Source organism: Pygocentrus nattereri, chromosome 17 (genome assembly GCF_015220715.1).
Source record: "Pygocentrus nattereri isolate fPygNat1 chromosome 17, fPygNat1.pri, whole genome shotgun sequence".
NCBI classification, from domain to species: Eukaryota; Metazoa; Chordata; class Actinopteri; order Characiformes; family Serrasalmidae; genus Pygocentrus; species Pygocentrus nattereri.
Window position 1 is genome coordinate 35,035,773 of NC_051227.1, and position 21,233 is coordinate 35,057,005.

At 38.2% G+C, this 21,233-nt stretch overlaps 1 protein-coding gene across 2 annotated transcripts in view; it reads right to left on the bottom strand.

Annotated features, from left to right (window-relative positions):
• grik4 (glutamate receptor, ionotropic, kainate 4) overlaps positions 1-21,233 on the bottom strand; it is a 598,764-nt gene that overhangs the window by 145,354 nt on the left and 432,177 nt on the right. For both annotated transcript variants that reach the window (XM_037546764.1, XM_037546765.1), the window contains one exon: positions 7,523-7,576. In XM_037546764.1, the coding sequence (XP_037402661.1) occupies positions 7,523-7,576 (54 nt within the window). The remainder of the gene's footprint in view (positions 1-7,522; positions 7,577-21,233) is intronic.

Consider the following 21,233-nt stretch of genomic DNA (forward strand, 5'->3'; position numbering starts at 1 on the left):
TATGGATGTAGTGAAGGTGGACATGGAGATGGTTGGTGTGATAGTAGAGGAGGCAATAGATAGGGCAAGATGGAGGCAGATGATCCGCTGTGGCGACCCCCAAAGGCAGCAGCCGAAAGAAGAAGAAGAAAGGAGGAGAAACTAATATTACTCCTTTTACTTCTCCATAAGTTGCTGAAGGTATTTCCATAGTTTGCCTGTCATTTCAAATCAAAAGCCTTTTTATTCTTATCAATTAATCTACTAAGCTCAACCCTCCATTTTTTAATTCTGCCCAACTCTCATCATCCTTGTTTTTACACAAATTGTCACACATTGAGCCACCTCTGATGGAGAACAGGGCTCAATCTCCCAGAATGCTTTAGGAGGTCACATGACTGATCACAGGAATTTGGAATTTTTTGTTTTTCTGGTTCATTGGTAATTAAACCATCTACTCTGCCCAAACGTTACACAAATTGTATTGTCTATTCCTCCAATTAATTTCTTCCAAAGATTCGCTATTCATCCATACTTCAGTTCTTTATTCTCACATTTCTTAATGGATCCAGTTTATCTACCACTTCTAAGAGCATACTATTAACAACTAGCAAGGCTTTACCCACCTTTGTACATTTTAATACCTGTGACCAATTCATTTTACTCCGGCATTCCACTAACGCTGCCTTCGTATACCTTCTTAAAGACCTCATACTTAGTCTTATCAGACACTATACACTTTACAGTCTGAGAACAGAGACAATAACATAATTCTCAATATACATTTCAGCACATTTGATAAAATCATCCAGCCAAGATTCTGTCATAAACAGTAGAGCTGCCTTATTGTTCTCCTGAAGGAGTCACATCTCTTCTTACAAAGCAAAGGCTTCTGATGTTAAGATGAAGAACATGAAGTACCCTCAAGGCTTCCCTGCCACTCAAGTGGCCTGCAGTTCTTTAGACGTTCATCTAGGTTCTTTTCTGACATCCTGGCTAAGTTCTCACCATGCACTTGAATCTTCCCACTCCTGGGAAGACTTAACACTTCTCCAAGTTGTCTCCTTTTGGTGAAAATAGCTCTCGCTGTGGTTCGCTGGAGCCCCTCAGCCCTAAAAGGCTTTGTCACCCTTTCCAGACTGACATATTTCAATGGCTTTCTTTCTCATCTCTTCTAGAGTTTCTTTTGATTGCAGCAAAGTGTACTGCTTGTTGAAACCTTTTAGCTTACCTGGCATGCTGGAATGGCTCTATTTAAGTGAAGGTTAAATTCAACAGGGCTGACAGTAACCAGGTGTGGATGTGTCTAGTTTAATTGATCCCAATCTAAAGCAGGTTGTTTGGTTGAAGGAGTAACTAAGGGTGCAATTACTTTTTCACATGGGGTCAGCTAGTGTGGGATAAGTTTAATCCTTCAAGAAATTAAACAATCATTTAACATTTTGTGTTTAATCAATCTTTGTCTTATTTTTTTGAGATCTCAATCATCTGAGAAATACGCAAAAAGAAGGAATCAGGAGGGGTACATACTTTTTCACTGTACTATATCTGTCTATCTATGCATTTACTAATCAATACTCCATATTTCTATAGTTCAGTCAGTGTGGATGAAGCACTTACTTAACACCTACAGATGGTCATAGCTACAAAAAACCATTATACCTCCTGAGGCATCTTCTACAGCTTCATTCATTCATTCATTAACCCTTTAAAACGCCAAGACCTGTCAGCTGGTCCAAACTTGTATTACACACTTCTATACATCTCCAACCTAAGAATAACTCAGTCAGTGTTCACTGTTTTCCAAGATGTTAATGAATAATCAGCCTTTGGATGTAATAAGCCAGGGATTTAAAGGTTTTAAGGGGTTAATTGCATGTGAAACGCAGTAAACCATAACACAACAGAAAAAATAAGGCAAACATTTATTTCAACGGTTAAAAATAATAATCTCAACTGTGTCGGAAAAGTCAATATTAAATATTCATGTTCTGCGTATTCAAGTTTCTTGCTCACGCTGTGATGTTAATGTGCATTTAATTAAATTTTTACAGTTTAATAGACCCATTTTTTTTCAGAACTTGTTTTGAGCATTCGTTCATGCTGATCCAATTGTGATACAGTAATAAATTGTGGTATATCAAATTGTGACACATTGTGGTGGTGATCAGCATTGTATCAGGATCTAGAGTGTCTACAGATGCTTTGCATTGGTGGGAGTGGACAATTTAACAGGTCATTATTAACATAGGGCCAGCACAATGTACACAACAGTTTTATTCTCAGTCTTTATTCACAGAAACCTGTTTTGACCAGGAAGGTCTATGCCTCTCTATTTCTAGCAGCAGCAGTGTATCCATGTTGTGACTTTTGCTTTTAACATTTTAACACTTTTAACATATTTTTTTCCAACAAAAAGTCCAACAAAACTTATTTAGGTGAAAAAATGACTGATAATGACTGATTTTCTTGAGACGTTGACTTAGAATATATCAAAAGACGTATTACTCTTTGAGGAAGTATAATTATTCTGAGATTTTGGTCAAAATATCAATAAAATAAGTAATCATTTCTGCATAATAAATAGAAGTTATGCACTCAAACATAATTCAACACGTCTGCAATAATAGCAAGTGTTACAGTGCATATAAAGCATTGTGATTTATGGAACTTAATATGGTTTGTTTCCATCAAACTTAGTTTTAGCAATAAAAAGAATTTACAAAATGATAATTTCCTGTTGCAACTTTTTTTGGTTTATCAAAAGTTTTGTTTGCAAATGATTTGCTTCCATCTCTAATTTCATGTATGTCACAACGTGTATAACTCCTTATGATTAAATGCATTATTTTTCATAAAATAAGAAAAATGATCTGAAAATTTCTGTTTTATCAACATTTTTTTCCATGAACAATACTTTGTAAAAACTTACACGAGAACAAATCTGTTGACTCAAAACACACTGCTCATTGGCCCTCAACCTGTTGAGTCAACAGGTTTTCTGTTCTGTAGACATCATTGTCTGTGGTAATGAACCCTACAGTGCACACACAGCACATTAGAGGCTGGGTTAAAAGTACTGGAGTATTCCAATAAGCCGACCTCAAATCAAAAAGCACCTTTTTCACCTCGTTAATTCACCACTGTGGTCACATTAAGCCCAGCCCATTTTGTCTCATCATTCAAAAGACAAAATTTCAGTTTACCCATAGTCTTTCAAACATTGTCAGGTGTTTGGTTATTTTAAAAAATACTTATCTTGGTATGTTTGCCTTTCCCCTCCCATCACCCTGACCCTCTACAGAGCGAGAACAACTGTCATTCCCAGCTGCACATAAATGTTGGCTGCCTCTTTCTTCTCCTGACTCTACTTTCTCACTTTAACTTTCACTAATAATCACTTAATAATCACTTATGAGTTATTTCAGTTCATTCACACTGACAAAGCCTGGTTGAATGTGAGTGAGCTGATGAAGAAGCCGCAAGCACACACACACACACACACACACACACACACACACACACACACACACACACACACACACACACACACACGCACACACACAGCTCACCTCCAGCCCACAATTTGGGTACTTACACTTGTACATGGATATATCTTTTAACTTGACTTCCTTTTTCCATTGGTTTTGCCATGAAAGTGCAAGAAAAGAGAAGCAATGCTAAAAAGCTGGCCTGTCAACAAACGTGACTAGATTTCTCAAATGGACATTTCTAGTCAATATATCATTAATATATCCAATGTTTTTATATGTGAAATTAAAAAGGAAGAAAGTTCCAGTTTCATGTATTTTGATCATGGTAACCATTGCACTACATTAGACTATGATGAAGGCCGACTGATGAAAAAAGAACGAGGCAGGGACACGTTTACCACAAAAGATTCATGAGCTGTATAAAGCTCATAATTCATGTTCATTTTAAATGTTTTGGTAGTAAAAAGAGACCCACTGCTACAGGGTAAAGACCCTTTACTACAGCCCAATAGCCAGACCCTAAACTCACCTCTAATCTAGCTCAGAGACAGAGACGGCTGCTAACAAAATATATATGTCGATTACAGATGACTGAAAAAACAGTGCACCATTTGTAGACTGCATGGTAACCAATACCTTTAAGTAGACTGTGTGTCTATACAAATCAGGTCACCTGGTAGTGCAAGGCCTGTAACCCACCCCTGCTTTTAATCCCTGGCTCAGTTTGTGTCTTTAAAAGACGTTTGTGGTGATGTTCTGGATTTGCATCTAGTTGAATTTTACACATCGGTACAGCGGTATTCTTTACAGCTAAGCAAGCGACGGGCATACGTGGTCAGTAGATAGCTCCCTCTGTTTGCCAAAATGAGCACAGCATTAGTTTTCTGCTCATCTGCTCTGCCGCCGGGTTTTCCTTAGGACTCTCTGGTGTGTTCTTAAATCAGAGTTTAAAACAGGATCATCTCCGGGGACAGCTCCAGTCAGGGAAAGGCTACCAAAAACAGGGACCGTCCCTAAAAAACGGGGACATCTGATCACTCTACTGTAAACCACCACTAACCTTGTCTATGACTTAAGAAAAGCTGCACTATGTAAGATTTGTAGGCTAAACCTGAAAGAGAGAGCATGTCTTCAGAGTCACTCTGTAAAGCCTGACATATTCATTCAAAAGTCAGAGCCATCAGGTGGGATTTGGCTTGAGTTTTTCAGACAATGTCAGACGTCTTTACATATTGATGTAAACACAGACTCAAAAAGAATAGGCTTGATATGGGCTGGTTACCTGAGCAACACTGGTGGGGGCATTGCTCACAGTGCTGAGTGATATCGCTGAATATGGGGACATCAGAACTGCAAACTCATCCTCTGCAGCATCTCCCAGGGTCAACGCAAAGAAACATAGAACTGAAAGCCAGCAAGTTAAAAAGGGAGAGCGATAACTAACAATTCTAAAAGCAGAATAAACACTTGCTTGGCTTTTCAGAGGTGGTGACAGCTCTGTGACCTGAAGGGACTTGGAAGTGAAGCTGAACTGGCCTTTTTATTGCTGGACAGGTTATGTTGGTTGTTTGCCAGCTACACTCAGTGGTGGACAGTAACTAAGTAAATGTAATTCATTTCTGTACTTAAGTATTTTTTTTGTGTGTCTGTATTTTACTTAAGTTTTTCCATTTTGGGCGCTTTTTCCTTTCACTCCACTACATTTCAGAGTCTAATATCTGACTTTTTCCTCCACTACATTTTGAGAAATCTGTCGTTCCTTTTGGTTTCTGTGTGTATAAAAATGTAACATGTCAAAACAAAAGAAGCACAAAGCAAGAACACCAATGATGAACTAACCTAACCTGTAAATAGAGCACAATATAGAAATATGTCCACATATGCAGTCGTGACTGACGCGTTTCTTTTTTTCTGAATTCATACAAACACTTTCATTTTATAGTAAATTAGTTTGGGCTGGTTTATGTTTATGAACAGAGGCCTACAGATCAACACAGTAAAGGAGCTCATCTGTGATCCTGAGTTTAAAGCCAGTTTTTATTCAACTTAAACTTGGAACTAAGTTGTAAATAAATCTGAAACTGAAACTTTGCTTGTGTGTAAAAAGTGATTTCAGAGCCACTCGGTTCTCCCTGATGGAAACTGTTTACCTTCAGTGTTTTGTGCTTCTGATCATTTTAATAGACGTCAGCGTCACTAATTAATGACGTTCTATTAAAAGACTGGTTTACCAAGAGAGACGCTGGAGGACTTTCACCTGAAATGAGTTCATGAAGCCAGTCTGGTTATAAAAATGATAACAGGACATCAGAGCCAGAATTACTCTTTTAGTACTTTTACTTTATACTTAAGTACATTTGAAGGTAAATACTTTAGTACTTTTACTCAAGTGGAGGTCTAAAGGGAGGAACTTCTACTTTTACTGGAGTGATATCTACCTTGGGGGTCTCTACTTTAACTCAGGTACATGATTTGTGTACTTCGTCCACCTCTGGCTACACTCTTATAAAAGATAGTTCTTCAAGGGTTCTTTAGTAAGGAAAATTGTTCTACATAGGACCATGAACACTCAAAAAACCCTTTGCATGGTTAAAGGTTTCTTTGGACCATGAAAGAGTTCTTCAGACTGATGGAGAATGTGTTGTGCATGGATCTATATAGAACCTCTAATCTTCTATTGTTATGAGCTTGAAAACTTCAGAAGAACCCTCCTGGCTGCTATACAGAACCATATACAACATATTCTCCATCAATCTGACGACCCAGTTCATCATGCAAAGGGTTTTACTATTTAGAACAATTTACTTTACTAAAGAACGCTTAAAGAACTGTCTTTTTTGAGAGCTACTCATAAAAAAGGGATATTTTTACTGTTGTGGAATGTAATGTTACCTTCATAATGTAATGCCATGTACACTTGTAATTATGAAGTTGTTTTAGCTCTATAGCCAACACTAGCTGGCTAATTGGCTTTCTTCTCTTAATTAATGCTTAATGTTTTCCGATTCATATTGTGAATATATTTCAAGAACCATCCATATAAAGTTTCTTTAGGGAACCAAAACTGTTTCACTATGACATCTCTCCAAAGAACCCATTTGATTTTTAAGAGTTAAGAGCAACATTGGTGCTAATGCTGCAGTAAAGTATAGTAATGACGTCTTGCTGTCCTTAACATGGCAAAAGTGCTTTAGTCAAGGCTGGACAGGCCTTCAACTGTAATGGAGGATCTCCAGTTCCCCATATGAATGTGTTTAGTAATCACTGCTGCTACCTGGCTTACAAAGTGTTTCATTACCGCACACCACGGTGTGGTTGGAATAAAGAGGAGCTCCGTTTGCCTCCTCTGCTGACGTGCAGGCCGTGGTCCATCTTTCACAGGCCGTTTTCACATACTGATAATGCCATAATGAAACTGGTGCTTTGGTGGGAGGATGGATCACTGCTGTAGTTTTTAGGAAGATACAGAGAAGAGAGATAACTGAAAGAGGGAAAGCAGGAGGGCCTTAAGTGAATGGAGGGAGACTGTTACTAAAGAAATGGCAGAGGTACATCACCATAGAACTACAGCCCATAGGCCAGACTGAGTGGCTGCCCTTTAAATGCTTTTGAGTTCAGTTGGCATGAAAGGCAAGGTGGGGAAAAGGCCACTTTGTCTGGATGTGCCTAGCAAATACCACAACAATCAAAAGGCAGCCTATACCAATGCAAAAAGAATGCGTCTCTAAAAGTTCTCCTAAATAAAAGCAATCAACGTTGAATTTCTTCCCTTTAAAGACAGAGCATTTAATATTTCAGCACAGCCTTTGGGGGTTTTTCCATAATGGCTGTGCTGAGTGGTAATGTAAACAGCTACTGCATGTGTTTTAGTGCCTGAAATAATGCCCTCATACATGCACTTTCACTGGGCAGAACAACAGAATGCTCACAGAAAAAAACTGCTCCCTATTAATAAGCTGCATCTAAAAGGCAGATATGAATCATCTCCACATCAGCATCACTGCACAACATCATTAATGAGGAGAAAGCAGCACGCCGAAGGCTCTTACCAGAGAGGTGAAGATGTAGGTGTAGTAGACAGAGAGCATGCCCAACTCTGATGCCTGAGAGAGAGAGAGAGAGAGAGAGAGAGAGAGAGAGAGAGAGAGAGAGAGAGAGAGAGAAGCACGCTGAACATTGGTTTCATCATTGTTCTATTTGATATATCGTCTTCTAATGAAGTGTTATCTCTGCTAGGTATAGCCTCTATAGTATCAATGCCTTGAAATGTGTTTTCCTCCTTTTTGAAATAAAAGGGGTAGATATAGCAAATAAACACTTTAAAGTTTAAAATCAAGTCAGTCTCCAGTCCATATGGTTCATATATGGAAATAAAGCTGCAAAAACAGTCCATTTTGCATTTATTGTTTCTGTGATGTCACAAAATACAACCCATTTCCCACTTATTCATCCAACAGCATTCTGCCCATTCACAGTGAAGTTATAAAGAGTGTTAAGACCTGAATGATACACAATCTAGGACAATCAGAACAGAGCTCATTTACATATATCAGTATTAAGTGAATAGTTAAAAAACAAAACCAAACAAAAACTGATTTTAAAGTATAAAGAAATACTGAAAAATGGTCACATAAAAATTATGACTGGTACTACATTATGACTATAAGTAGATATGTATATATAAAAGAAAAACAGATAGTATATAAGTCCCATGTGTCAAACACACGGACTGTAGACCAAATCAGGCCCATGGCACAATCCAAACAAAATTATCTTCATTTTCTATTAATATAAGCCTGTTTCACAATGCACTGCATTACTATCCCCAGCATGCAACGTAATAAGCAATATACAATATATAATAAACAAAGGCCAGTTTGAGTTATAGAGAAATGTTAATTGAAAATGAAACAATGAAATAAAAACATTCAGGCGTTCTCTGGTCCGCACATTTCTTTTTTTTATATGGCCCTTTTTCATTGCATGTTTGGAGAACTAATATCAAATGAGTGGGCTTTAAACCTTCACAGCAGCATAAAACAGAACTTACTCATTTAATTTATTATGATTTGAATGCAATGAAAAGTGTACAGCCTCATTTTGCAGTTGTCCTTTAAAAGATCATCTTTTTGGCACATTCTTGTGACTCTTGACATCAAAAAAGTTAAACATGCAGAGTTAAATCTGTTGATACAGAATGTACAAAGAATGCACTTTTATTTGTTACATAATCACGTCATTCATAACACATTTATGCAATTACATTTAAATAACTATGCAATGCTATTCAAATGTACAGCCAATCAATGATAAGAACTGATGTCTAAGGGCCAAGTTCACTTAATCTGTTCATATACAATGTAAATCAAATGTAATGCATTATATACCAATGTGATTATTATATAGAACAGTGTAATTGCGCTGGCATAATTAAATAAGTATGCAGTGTAAATAATGTATACCAAAACAACAGATGTTTTAAGGTACTAATGCACTAACGTTTGATTCCTCTAGAACATGAAGTATTGCAGAAGGTACACGCTGAGGTGTACTGTTTTTTTGAGCCCTGTTCAAAAGCAGATCAAAATTGACAAAAGGAGGACGCCACTCCTGATCCATCAGCACTGTTCTATTCATCAATTCTCCATGGTTGCCTAGGAAACGGCAGCAGAAAACTAAGCATTTCAATCAAGTGTCACAGAGTGAAAACAGTTCAAAACTTGGCACTGACAGTGGGTGTGTGTGGGTGTGGGTGTGTGTTTGCACAGAAGTGTGCTCATTTGTGGAGCCAAAAATTTCTATAATCGATAATATTAGCAGATATAATTTAATATGTAAAAAATAAAGAGTCCATATCATGGAAATGTATTTATTTATTTATTTTTTGCTTTGTTGTACTTTGTAAACATTGCTAATGGTCCAAACGCTCCATTCACTTCTCAGTCCATACAATCTATATATAAAAACAAAACAGTTTTTAAAACCAGCACATGCACATATGTCCACCTACTCAGGCCACAGCAGTTAGCCCCGCCCACTCACTGATGTCAAAGAGTGTTTCAGATGGATGGACTTTTTGAACAAGATACAATTAACAATATTTTCTATTTAACAAAATAGTTTTTAGTTTATATGCTTTTTTGCCCATTACCTGTTTTAATGAACGACCTTCATAAAAATCACATATTAAATAATACAATACTGAGTAACCCAACATGTTTTGAAAACTACTTCACCTGTCATTTAACAGTTACTGCAAACATGTGCATTCATGGGCTCCTTCTGGTGCAGGATTCAAGGCGACTTGCGTGCTACTAGTGTTGCATGCCAGAAAAAATAAATAAATTGGACTGCAGCATGTGGTCTAACTGGCTGATTTCCAAAGCCATTCCCATGTAATTTCCTATAAAAACTTGTTTTCCATTACCATAGTCTAGAAACCACATGCCTTTGGAAAAACTAACAGTATATATTTTCATAACTTTTCTTTTACTTAAGATGTACAGAGAATACTGCTGATTTTTCTCAGACTCTGAGAAACCTCCAGCACGGACAGTGGAGAATTTACTCCACCATAGCCTAACAGCCCTTAAAACAACATAAGAAAAGCCAATCTTGTAGTAGAAAAAGGAAATAAAAAAGATGTGTACACAATACTTTTATTATTTAACAAGATGTTTAAAGCCATGTTTCTCAACATGGCAATTATCTTTTAAGCATCATCATCATCAGGCTACTCGTCAATCATCTGCAATATTTGACCATTACTCTATTGCCCAGGGCTAAAGAGGGCAGGACAGAGCTCATTTACACACCAGTGTTACAGGCACAGTAGCTGTTTCATTCTAAGAAGACAGTCTAGAAATTGGAGATTGGAGAGTGCACAGCCCTGACATGAAAACTGTCAAATTTGATTGTCAGTTCTGAACATCAGTGTGTACAATTAAGAATCGCCACTACCAAAACATATATTTTCTACAATTAAATAAACTTTGTGTTCAAATAAAAATATTATGATTTTATGTGTGTACAGCTGTTCAAACCTATGTCTGCGAGACATGTAATGGCTAGTATTTTTGAGTTCTGTGCAAAATTAGCTACGATCATCCTTACCAAAACGTGATCAAATTTTAGAGTTATGATGGTTTTATGAGTTAAAAAATAGAATGGTCAAATTCAAAAGCTCAAATCAACAGGATTTCAGTCAAAAGTCTAAATATATTATTTTTTTACTCCTTGCCTCTAGAAAAAAATGCACTACTCCAATTTTCAATTGTTAACTTGTGAGTGAAAAGTTCTACTTAATTTGCCAGCATTCTGCCTAATTTCAGGTATTAAACAAGCTTATACTGGCCTAATCAATTGGTAATGTATGTTCAATTATACACATTACACATTGCGGCACCCAAACACTGCTGTGTGCAAAAGCTTTCAATATTTAATTCATTTCAAAGTAGTTTTTGTTCCTTTGGTCCTTCATGCATTTTGGTGATAACAAGGTGGAGCTTGAGGTGGAAAAGGTTGAGAACCCCTGTCCAAGTGTGCATATCATTATGGATGTTTATAACATCCCTCTACAGCATGTATGATGCAGCTCAGAGGGCACAGTGGAGCTGAGTATCATTCCATAAGTAAAAGGACGTCGATGTGGAAACCTAATTGCTTTTCCCATATTCAAAAACAAAAGTAAAGTCTACTCAGTGGTTTCAATTGGCTTCTCAAAGGATTTTTTTTTTTTCAGAAATGCTCCCTTGGATCTTGCTCATTAATCTTGCAGTCTTGAAAATAACAATCAATAGCCATATCAATTACACTACAGAGAGAGAGAGGGAGTAGCTTATTGGAACAGATAATGCACTAGTGCCACTGCAAAACAGCCAACATCTTTTTTACACAGAGATTCAGCCAAACTGCTGAGGCTGAATTCATTCGGCTTGGTTTAGAGAACCAGACACTCTGATGCATCATGTAACACAGTTTCACAGTTTCTTTATGTGCACTGCAAAATAAAACTTAACTCAGAAGGACAGTGTTTGAGATATGATACCATCAGCTTCCAGAGGAAATAATCTGATCTAAAGGGTCTGGTGGTGTAACTGTGTAACGCCGGAGAGCGAGGAGGCTGACGCATACGCTGAGATAAGCGGCTTTTATTGAGGGCAAATCCAGGGTCGTGGTCATGACAGTCCAGGTTCAAATGGCCAATACGAAGAGATCGCAAGACAGACATGACTAACAGAACACAGGCTAAACAGAGAACTAATAGCGAAAGTACAACTCAAACAAGCATATATCAAACAAACAAAACATCCAGCAAACAACACATCAAACATCAAACAAACATCCCAAACAAAGACCTGCAACCACACAGGGGCAAAGACAGGGCTTAAATACAAGAGGGTAAATGAGGGACAGGCGGAAAACAGGTGAGGTTAATCAGGGGCGGAGTCACTAAACAAGGGGGCTGGACTAAAAACCAAAACAAAGAAAACACGTGGACTATCAAAAGGTAAACAAAAAGCACATGGACAAGACTGGGAAGTAAACACAACATGAGCACATGGACAGGACAGGGAATACACTGTTAATTCGACTGTCACAGTACTTAGCAGTAACTTTTCTCAAGATTTTACTGTGAAATCAACTTAAGAGATTTTTTCACAGCAAATTACTGTGAGGTTGGCGTTAAAATGTCATTTATCACATTACTTATACATTTGTTATGCAAAAACAGACAAGATCTATATTTTAATTAGAACTTATTACTGTAAGTGTACAATAGAATGCAGCTACAAATAAACAAACAAATAAATAAACAAGTCTAGTACTTTGGAGCTCATACCTGATTACCTGGTAAACACCTAGAATGTCACAGAAGGTCAGTGTTTGTCAACTCTGGTCTTGGAGGCCCACTGCCTCAAACGGCCTGTCGCATTAAGCTTCTGATTTTTAAAAAAATGACAATAACCCCATGCAAGAACACGGAAATGAAGTAATTCTGCTGCTGGTCTTCTTCATTCCTTCTTACTTTACAAAGAGTAAATGTTTCTTACACACAGCTTCTCAATTCTTGGATCTCAAGGCTAAAAAAAATACCCCAAAAATAATAATAATTCACGTTCATATCCTGATCAAATAACTGAAAGGTGAGTTTTGTTTCTCTCTGAGAGCAGCTCATGCTGTTTTGGAATGCTAAGAAGCAGCTTATCCCTGCTGCTTTCCTCTCCTGATTCTGCAGAAGTTATCAGTGTGTGAAAGCTCCTGGCCCCCTTGCAGCTCCTATACCTATTATATTGTGGAGCTCTGAGATTTATAAGTGGTTTGAAACCTCTCCCTCATCAATGGTCTCTTTATCTGCAGCAAGGCTGCCCCCCTGAGTCTAGCACGTTGGTACATCTTCATTTATAAAGCAATTACTGCTAAAGTCTCTCATTATCTTTCCACTCTGGTTTCAGTAAATTACAACTCATGCAACCTCCGTCACAGCCTAAGCTGCGCTAGTTCCCAGGGTTAGGACTGAACTTGGACAGCCTTTAATCAACAGCCATCTGTCACTCAGGTCTTGAAACAACTTACAAAACTGTGTAAAAACTCATTTTCTTTGGATGATTTCACAGTCGGAGTCGTCCCTAAAACATTTTCAAAATAGCTCAATCTGAAAAATGTCTTTATCCAATTATAATGCGTTAGCTGTACTCTAGGCTTTCATCAGTGGTCAGTTTCTGACCAAATGACTCCTTTTGAGTAGACATTTGGGTGATAGACCATTCTAAGCATGCAACATGCACCACTCTGCAACACCACTGTGCCTCATACTCCTGTACCAGCACTACCCACCGTGTCAGAGTCATTGAATGGTCCACCATTATGTAAGAAACTGACCAGTGATGAACGAGGTACTGTGTCGGTGACAAATCGCTCAGTAACAATGAGTCAACTGCACACCTACACAAGCAGTCAAACCACCTGTCATATTAATAATTGCTGCTACTTTATAGATAACAATATCTTATTCAACTGTAGATTTTAGTATATGAACAAGACTCTAAAAGGTATTTTTAGATGTTGTATTCAACATTTCATGTTACTAAGCCATGACGGCTATTACACTATTTAGGATGAGGTTAAATTATAAATAATATTCTTATCCATTTACAATAACATCTTCAAGTCATGTGTGTCCAGAATGAATCACTTTTGCAGTGTAAGGCTTTCTGAACATTAAATCTATTATAACTTCATTATCAATCCTATACAACTTTATGAGTATCTTATAGTCCCATTCATCGTTCTGAACGCTCACATCTAAAATGTCTCAATGTTTTTGCAGCTTAATAGCACACTAATAATTATTCAAAGTTCTGCAAGACTGGCATATTACAAAAAAAGGTAGGGGGTTTGTAATAACGTGGCCAGTGAGTGGAAAGACATGTATAATAATGTAATAATAAAGTGGATGGTTTAGTCTGTGCATTCAGGTTCATTTACAGCTCCAATTTCAGTGGTGAAGCACAATCTTTATCAAAATATCTTAATTTCATGACATTTGATACATAAACGCCAAGATTTGAGGTTATATATCTAAAGTTACAGCAGCGACACAAGCAGGAAAAACTGCCACTCAAAAAAACCTTCGAAAGTCAAAAAGTCCAATCACAATGTGTTTCAGTTACACAGCAGTTCATTGAAGATGAAGATATCTCTTATGATCCCACGGCAAGAATGGCTATTCAGAATGCCTCTCTTCACTGTGGGCCCTCATAGGCTTTAAACACTACTTGACAAACTCTTGACCCTGCAATCAGAACAAATTCAAGTCATCATCTAATTATCAAGCCCTTCATGAATCAATGTTTGTCCTGGAGTAAATAAACTGGGCAGCACAGTGTGTTCTGAGGGTTAGAGTTTGAAAACCAGGAGCTGGAGTCATTAAAGCCCTCCTACTAAACCAGCCAAAAGTGCTTCAGCTTCAGAGCAATGGACCTGTGTGCCAAGTATCATGGCAATCATACAATGACTAATAGTTTTTTTTGCAAGAAAAAATAAACCCATGAAGCTTAATTAGGTGAAGATTGGGCATCCTTCCTACATATAGCTTGCTAAAAAAACGTGAATTGGATTAGGAGTCAAAAAGACCCAGCTTTGAAGTATTAGCCCCTCCTTCCCCCCAGTGTTAAGCCCCAAACTAGTTAATCCTTAATAAAGTAAGAGAATTGAAAGGTAACTTTTGAATTGGCATTTTAATTGAGCACAAATTGAAGAAGTTCATGAAAACCAGTGCTGCTTGTCACGTAGTGGTTGCTGTGAAACAGAAACCACCTCGGAAATGACCTTTGGCCCTGAACCTAAGAAATCTGACCCTATACCATTTTTGATTTCATGGTTTGTATTGTAAATGCACTGAAACATTGGTACTGTGCACCACCTCAAAGTAGATAATATAGCAAAATTCCAAAGATACAAGCAGCAGTTCAACGTACCATTTTCACTTTAGGTTTAATATTGAAACAGTACCATACAAAATACAGGGTGAGGCAAAAGTCAGGAAAACCTGATTATTTGTGAGAAGCTTAATTTTAGATGGATCTCATCATTACTTTATGTATTAGACCAAAGAGAGAACCTGTAGTTCTGCGCAAAATTCTGAAACCACCTATTCATTAAATTAAAGGTGCAGTGTGTAAGATTTAGTGGAATCTAGTGATGAGGTTGCAGAATGCAATCAACTGAATTCCCCTCCCACACCCCTCCCTTTCCAAGCATGTAGTAGTAGAACCTACAGTGGTTACCAGGTTTTCTGCCATCGTCAGTTTCACATCCCTTCTTCAAGTTTTTCTTCTTTGGCTATTAGGATTCAGCCTCCTTTGCCTTTTTCATTTGTCAAAATTTGGCTTCTCAAACTTCTTACAACACAACCAGCAGCAACCATTGATTCTTCTTTCTGCTACTACCAGCAGGTGCTGTAGTGCCACCGAATTCAAGGTGCTGTTTTAATATAAAAGCATGAAAGGCACTCTCTAGATCCAGTGTTTGGTTTGTCCATTCTGGGCTACTGTAGAAACATGGTGGCACAACAGGGCAGCCTCTGTTGTGAGGATCCGCTTCCTATGCATATATAAAAGGCTCAATGTAAGTTTTATGAAAACACACCAAATCATTGTTACAAATGACTGTACCCTAAAATATTGTTCTGTATACTATATTCCATTTCTGGTAATCTAAATTTTACACACTGCACCTTTAATTTCTAGTCAAAATGGCCAGTAAATACAAATTCTTCATTTTTCAGCATCAGGACAAAAGCAGAAAATATATATTTAATACAATATTACACAGAAGCCTCAACAACTAAATCTAATATTACATTTTTAGTATTTAGTGTGCCCATGCTTTGCCTTTATTACAATCTCCATTCTTTTATTTTTCATATTTCTTTTACAGTTTCCACAGCTGCAAATTTTGTTCTTAGAAGTTGGTTGCATGCTCACAATCAAAGTAACTCCAAACACATTCAATGATGTTAAGATCTGGGATGCTTCTGAGAACACTATTAACTTCTTTGTTTGATTTGCAAGAGTTCCTTTTTGTCCATTTCTGTTCCTTTTTATTTTTTTCAGTAACAGCGTCTTGACAGCTGCACATCCCTTCAGAATCATAGTCTTCTCACAGTGGAAGGATGGACAATGACATCTGTGGATTTTTTCCCAGATCTAAAATCAACAGTGGAGCTTAATTGTTTCCTCTCTCTCAAAGATGAAAGCCAGGTCTTGCTGATTAGATCTTCTAATCGTTTTCTGAACTCCAGTTTTGGAAACTCCTGTTCTTTTTACTCATCTTGCTTTGAGTTTCCTCTTCCTAATCCAAGTGGACTATTTTATGTCTAATCTGAGAAATCTCTATAAAATTAATACCTTCTACTTAATGGCTGTTCTGACTGGAAATGAAATACACAAAGAGTGATCTTTTAATATTGCAGAGTACTGTCACCCAACCACCCTGGCATTTTGAAAGCCACCATCTCACAGTCTAACACTGAGCGTCTTGATGTGGTCCTTGACTTTTAATTCACCCTGCTTATCACGATCAATTACATTAACAGAGAGAATTTCAGAAGTGAGTGATTGGGCCTCCATGAATGTGTCATTTGCATTTTGAGGTTAAAGAGGGACAGACAGAGTGTCTGTGTATTCCCTGGTGTATTCAGTCGCCACATGCTGTGCCTCTCCCGCCAACCCCCCCCCAACACCCTCTCATCTGTTCCTTATCTCATTTCGGCCTCGTTAAAGCAAGAGTCAAGGAAACTAGATACAGTAGCCAAGTGTTTTTCCAACTTATGATAATTTTGTCCTTGTGTAAGTATTTTATAATGTACGATTTGCCCCTGCAATTGACCATGTAATTGAATCCTGTGACTCAAGCTGGTGCATGAGCGTGGCGGCGCGAACGGTTGGCAAACAGCTTCGCCACGCTTGGCCAACACCCGCTCCTCATCGGCTGAACCCAGGCCAAATTTCCTCTGTTCTGCCGCACGCTCGCTCCTAACAGACAGAGAGAGAGGGAGAGAGGGAGCGAGGAAAGCCGCCTGGAGGGGTGGGGAGCTGTGGAGTAACAGTGAGGGTGAAAGACTAACAAAGCCGCCTGCTGTGAACCTCACAATTCACTGGCACAGCAGAGCAACTGAAGTCACCATGGCAACAGGAAAAGCCAAGGAATGACCCGCGCTCGCAGTCAGATTCTTTGATTAAGGCAAAACAGAGTCAACGGAGAAAAAAATGAAAAGATACAGAGCGGTAAATGTGATTGGCATACCTTAAAATGCCAAGGCTGAAGGAGCTCTTAGATTCTGTAGCTGTAAATGCGGAATGTGCAAAGGGAGCCACCAGGGGATTCATCTGAACAGTGGACCTTCTTAATAAGTCTTAAATAAGCCCAGGCTTCATATGTTCCTCAACGAGGTGAGAATTTGGTATAAAGAAGGAAGAAGGCAGTGAATTCCATCTTGATACAACCCTGCGTCTTATGATTAGCTGGAGACAAGCTTCTAGTATGGAGCTCTGCAAGGCCATGGATTCTCAGACGTCACTTACTCCTTTTTCCCCATGATAATGAGCTCCTTGCTTGAGATCTTAGGAGTTACTGAAGTCATTACTTAAGTCATTACCACAAATGCTATTTTCCCAAGATAACAGAATACATTTCCACAGATCTGGTGAAAAATTGGACTTGGCAGAAGCAAACAAGTCCTTTACACAAATAAAAGTACAAGCACTCTGGTAAAAGTTGAGCCATGGTTTACATTTTTTTAGTCAAGTGAAGTTTTAAAAATACCTGCTCCTATATGTACTTAACCCTTTCATGCACAAGCTATAGAAACTCCTTATAATACACAACATGGGTCAGAAAGGAGCTGTTTTCATTTCCTATGTTTTTTCATGACTGAGGTCTATTTTGTTTATCAAAATAAGTATTTGTGACAATAGAAAAACAAGTTAATTGAGAAATACATGGAATCCTGAATGATAAAATTTATTCCAAAATATATGGAAAATAAAAACTCAGCTGGGTCTTTTTGAAAAAGAATGTACTCATTTAGAATGCCTTTCTAATTCTACTTTTGAAGCAGAATGTTCTGTTGTGTGTTTATTAGATGCACGTAACCATGATAGTGAGTGTAAAAAAAAAGCTCCATCATCTACACAACCTCACAAACGACAGAATTTAATATGAGCTTTTATTTTTTTGTTTCATTTTCAGTTGTAGAGCACGAATTCTATTCTGAACTAACAGGTCAAATAGTTCTTGTAAATAAATGTATGTATTTCCAATGTTTTTGCACATATTTGCATCCGGAATGTGCCCTGGCTCACCACTATCACTTTCTTTGGACTCCATGGCTCCTATTTTTGCCTTTTTCTACATTCTTGGTAGCTTTGGAAACAGTCAGTCAGGGCCGGTTTTAGAACAGTGTAGATTTATATCTCAAGGGTTCAACTGGCCCCTGTGTTTGTTTCGCCCCAGTAGGATTTCAATTTGCTAAAAAAAATAGTGCCTGATAAAACCAGTAATGAGTCTGGTTAGAAAACAGAAAGGAAGTACATATTATTCCTATAAAATACAGCAAGTACAAAGAAAAGGTATTGACAGAGATAAATTACAGGCACTTAATTTTTACTTAAGCATAGTGACAAAGCACTTTGTCAAAGTCACTCCTAGCCCTGTATCTCCAGTCCATGGCAGACATTTAATCTGCTCTGACTAAAACAACGACATTAACAACATTAACAATATGAAATAACATTTAACTTCCTTTTTCTGGAGGGGAGGGGGTGTCACGATTGGCCCCTCCCAGTCCTGTTCATGTTTTGATCTTCCATGTGCGTTTGTTTTGGTTTAGTCCAGCCCCCTCGTTTCATGACTCCACCCCTGACTGTCTTCACCTGTGTTTCCACCTGTCCCTTGTTTACCCTGTGTATTAAAGCCCTGTGTTTGCCCTTTGTATTTACTGATCTATGTACTGCTGTTTGTTCTGCTTGAATCTCTGTCTGTGTTGTTGGTGTTATATGCGGTGTTGGTTGTACTGGTTTATGTCATGCCTGGTCCCCGATCTATCTCTGTTGGCTCATTGACCCTGGACCGTTTCGACTACGACCCTGGATTTGCCCTTAATAAATCTCGCTTATCTCCACATATGCGTCCGCCTCCTCGCTCCCCGTTACAGAGGGCGAAGCTACGAAGCCCCTTCTTGAAAGAGTACCACAGTATTATACAATAACCTCAACAACAATCTCAAAAGATCAGAAATCAGTTATTTCTGTGATCTGCATACGAGTGTGCATCTGCTTCAGCTCCTAAACATACTGTCACACAGCCCTTAATGGTGCACTGCACGTTAACACACATTAAAGTTTTTTCAGAGTTATCCAGAGAAATTAGACTGAACAAGTGCTCAGCTGGGGAGAAAATGCATGCTTTCAGGGCTGTTTAGCCACTGGTTGCTTTGTCTAGTCCATTTATTTGTCTGCAGGCTTTAATTTGAGGGGCTGTACTGGCCAGTAGCGCTGGCGGTGCAGTGAGGAGCTGCGCACAGTGTTTGTGTGGTGCCAGCCTTTTGAGGAACAAGCTTTCTATCTGTTTGTTTGTTTCTAGAAATCTCCAATTAATTATATCACTATCTTGAGGAAATTACATTTATTAGCTTGTGACAATCACACAAATCAGTACTTCTCAAACTGTCCCCAAATGGTCCACATTTTTGCTCCATCGCTATACATTTTGAATTGGACTGGAGCAAAAATGTGAAGTGCCTGGTGGGTCGTCATGGCCAGCTTGAGAACCACTGACAGAAATGACTTTTAAAGGCCTCCATACTTCTACAGAGCTTATGCAAACTGACCATTAGTGTTAGTAAAGGCAGATCACAAAGGCTCCAATCTCAAATCAGCAGCTGTTACCAGCTGATTGAGACCACCTGATCACCTGCAAACAATTGGCTAAATTTGTTACAGCGCTTATTTACAGCCACTTTGCAATCTCCTGCTGGCTGGTGATTTGCCTGGTATGGTCATTGTGACCTTTCTGCTGCTCTCCCTGCCATTGGCTTTCCATGTGTGCCTATGGAAGGACAGAGAGGTCCCAGTACAGAGCCATACTGCCACATAGAACTACTGCAAATGGACGACAAATATTTCCTTTGACAAAGTGGTCCTGCATGAACTACATTTTTGACTAATGACTAAGGATTATTTGGGTGAATCCATCCACTATTATTCAATTAATCAACTAATGAAACCGTTCGCCTTACTTTACCCTGTCACAGCACTGCCATCAGTCTACATTCTGTCAATGTGGTAAGTGATTTCTTCTTTCATGGTTGCATTAAGGAAGTTGAAGCCGTATTGACCCCAAGATTTGAAAGACTTGACACCAAAACTGAGTTTTAGTGATACTCATAGATGTTCACATGTTGTTTACTGTGAACTCCTGTTATATTACCACATTTACTGTACTTGTCACATAAACAAGATTTCTCAGAATAGATGAGATTGTTGTAGAAACACAGTGCTGGGCTGGTTAAACACACTCAGTGCTGTAGGCTGATATCACACCTGGACCATTCTACCAAATGAGTTCAAATTGTGGTCCTATAGTGAAAACTGTTCAAACCCAAGGCATTGAGGATTGAAGTAGCAATAAGCTAATAAATAAAATACAAAATAACCTGTATAGGGTACCTTCCATTGGGAGAAGCCTAAACCCTCACCCCTTAATTTCAACTTAAAGCAACTTCAACATGAAAACACTCAAATGCGTAGGTACAACTGTGACTACCAATTTTGTAGGGAAAAGGCTTTGGATGCATAATTACTATATTGGTGGAGTTAAAATGGATTTTTCAATATAAAATTAAATATAATTAAGAAATATGAGTCAAAGTATTCCAGTCTAAAGTCCAAGTTAGCTAAAACTCCAAAATTGTGTTTTCAACTCTGTCTTTGAACTAATTCAGTAGAATTGCTCACCAAAAAAAGCTGCCTAATCAGCCATAGACACAATGGGATTGGAAGGTAAAGTCTGTATGATCTTCACAATTTGTTGTTTCTTGTTAGATTAATTACAGTTTTGTGGCCAAATAAACGATGATGAACTATAACCACCTGTTACTGAAACATGATGTAATTATGTTCTTTTATTTCTTTTAAGAGTACGCTTCAGTTTGTGTGCCATCACTGTGTTTCAGAGACAGGAACAGTCTTAAAATAT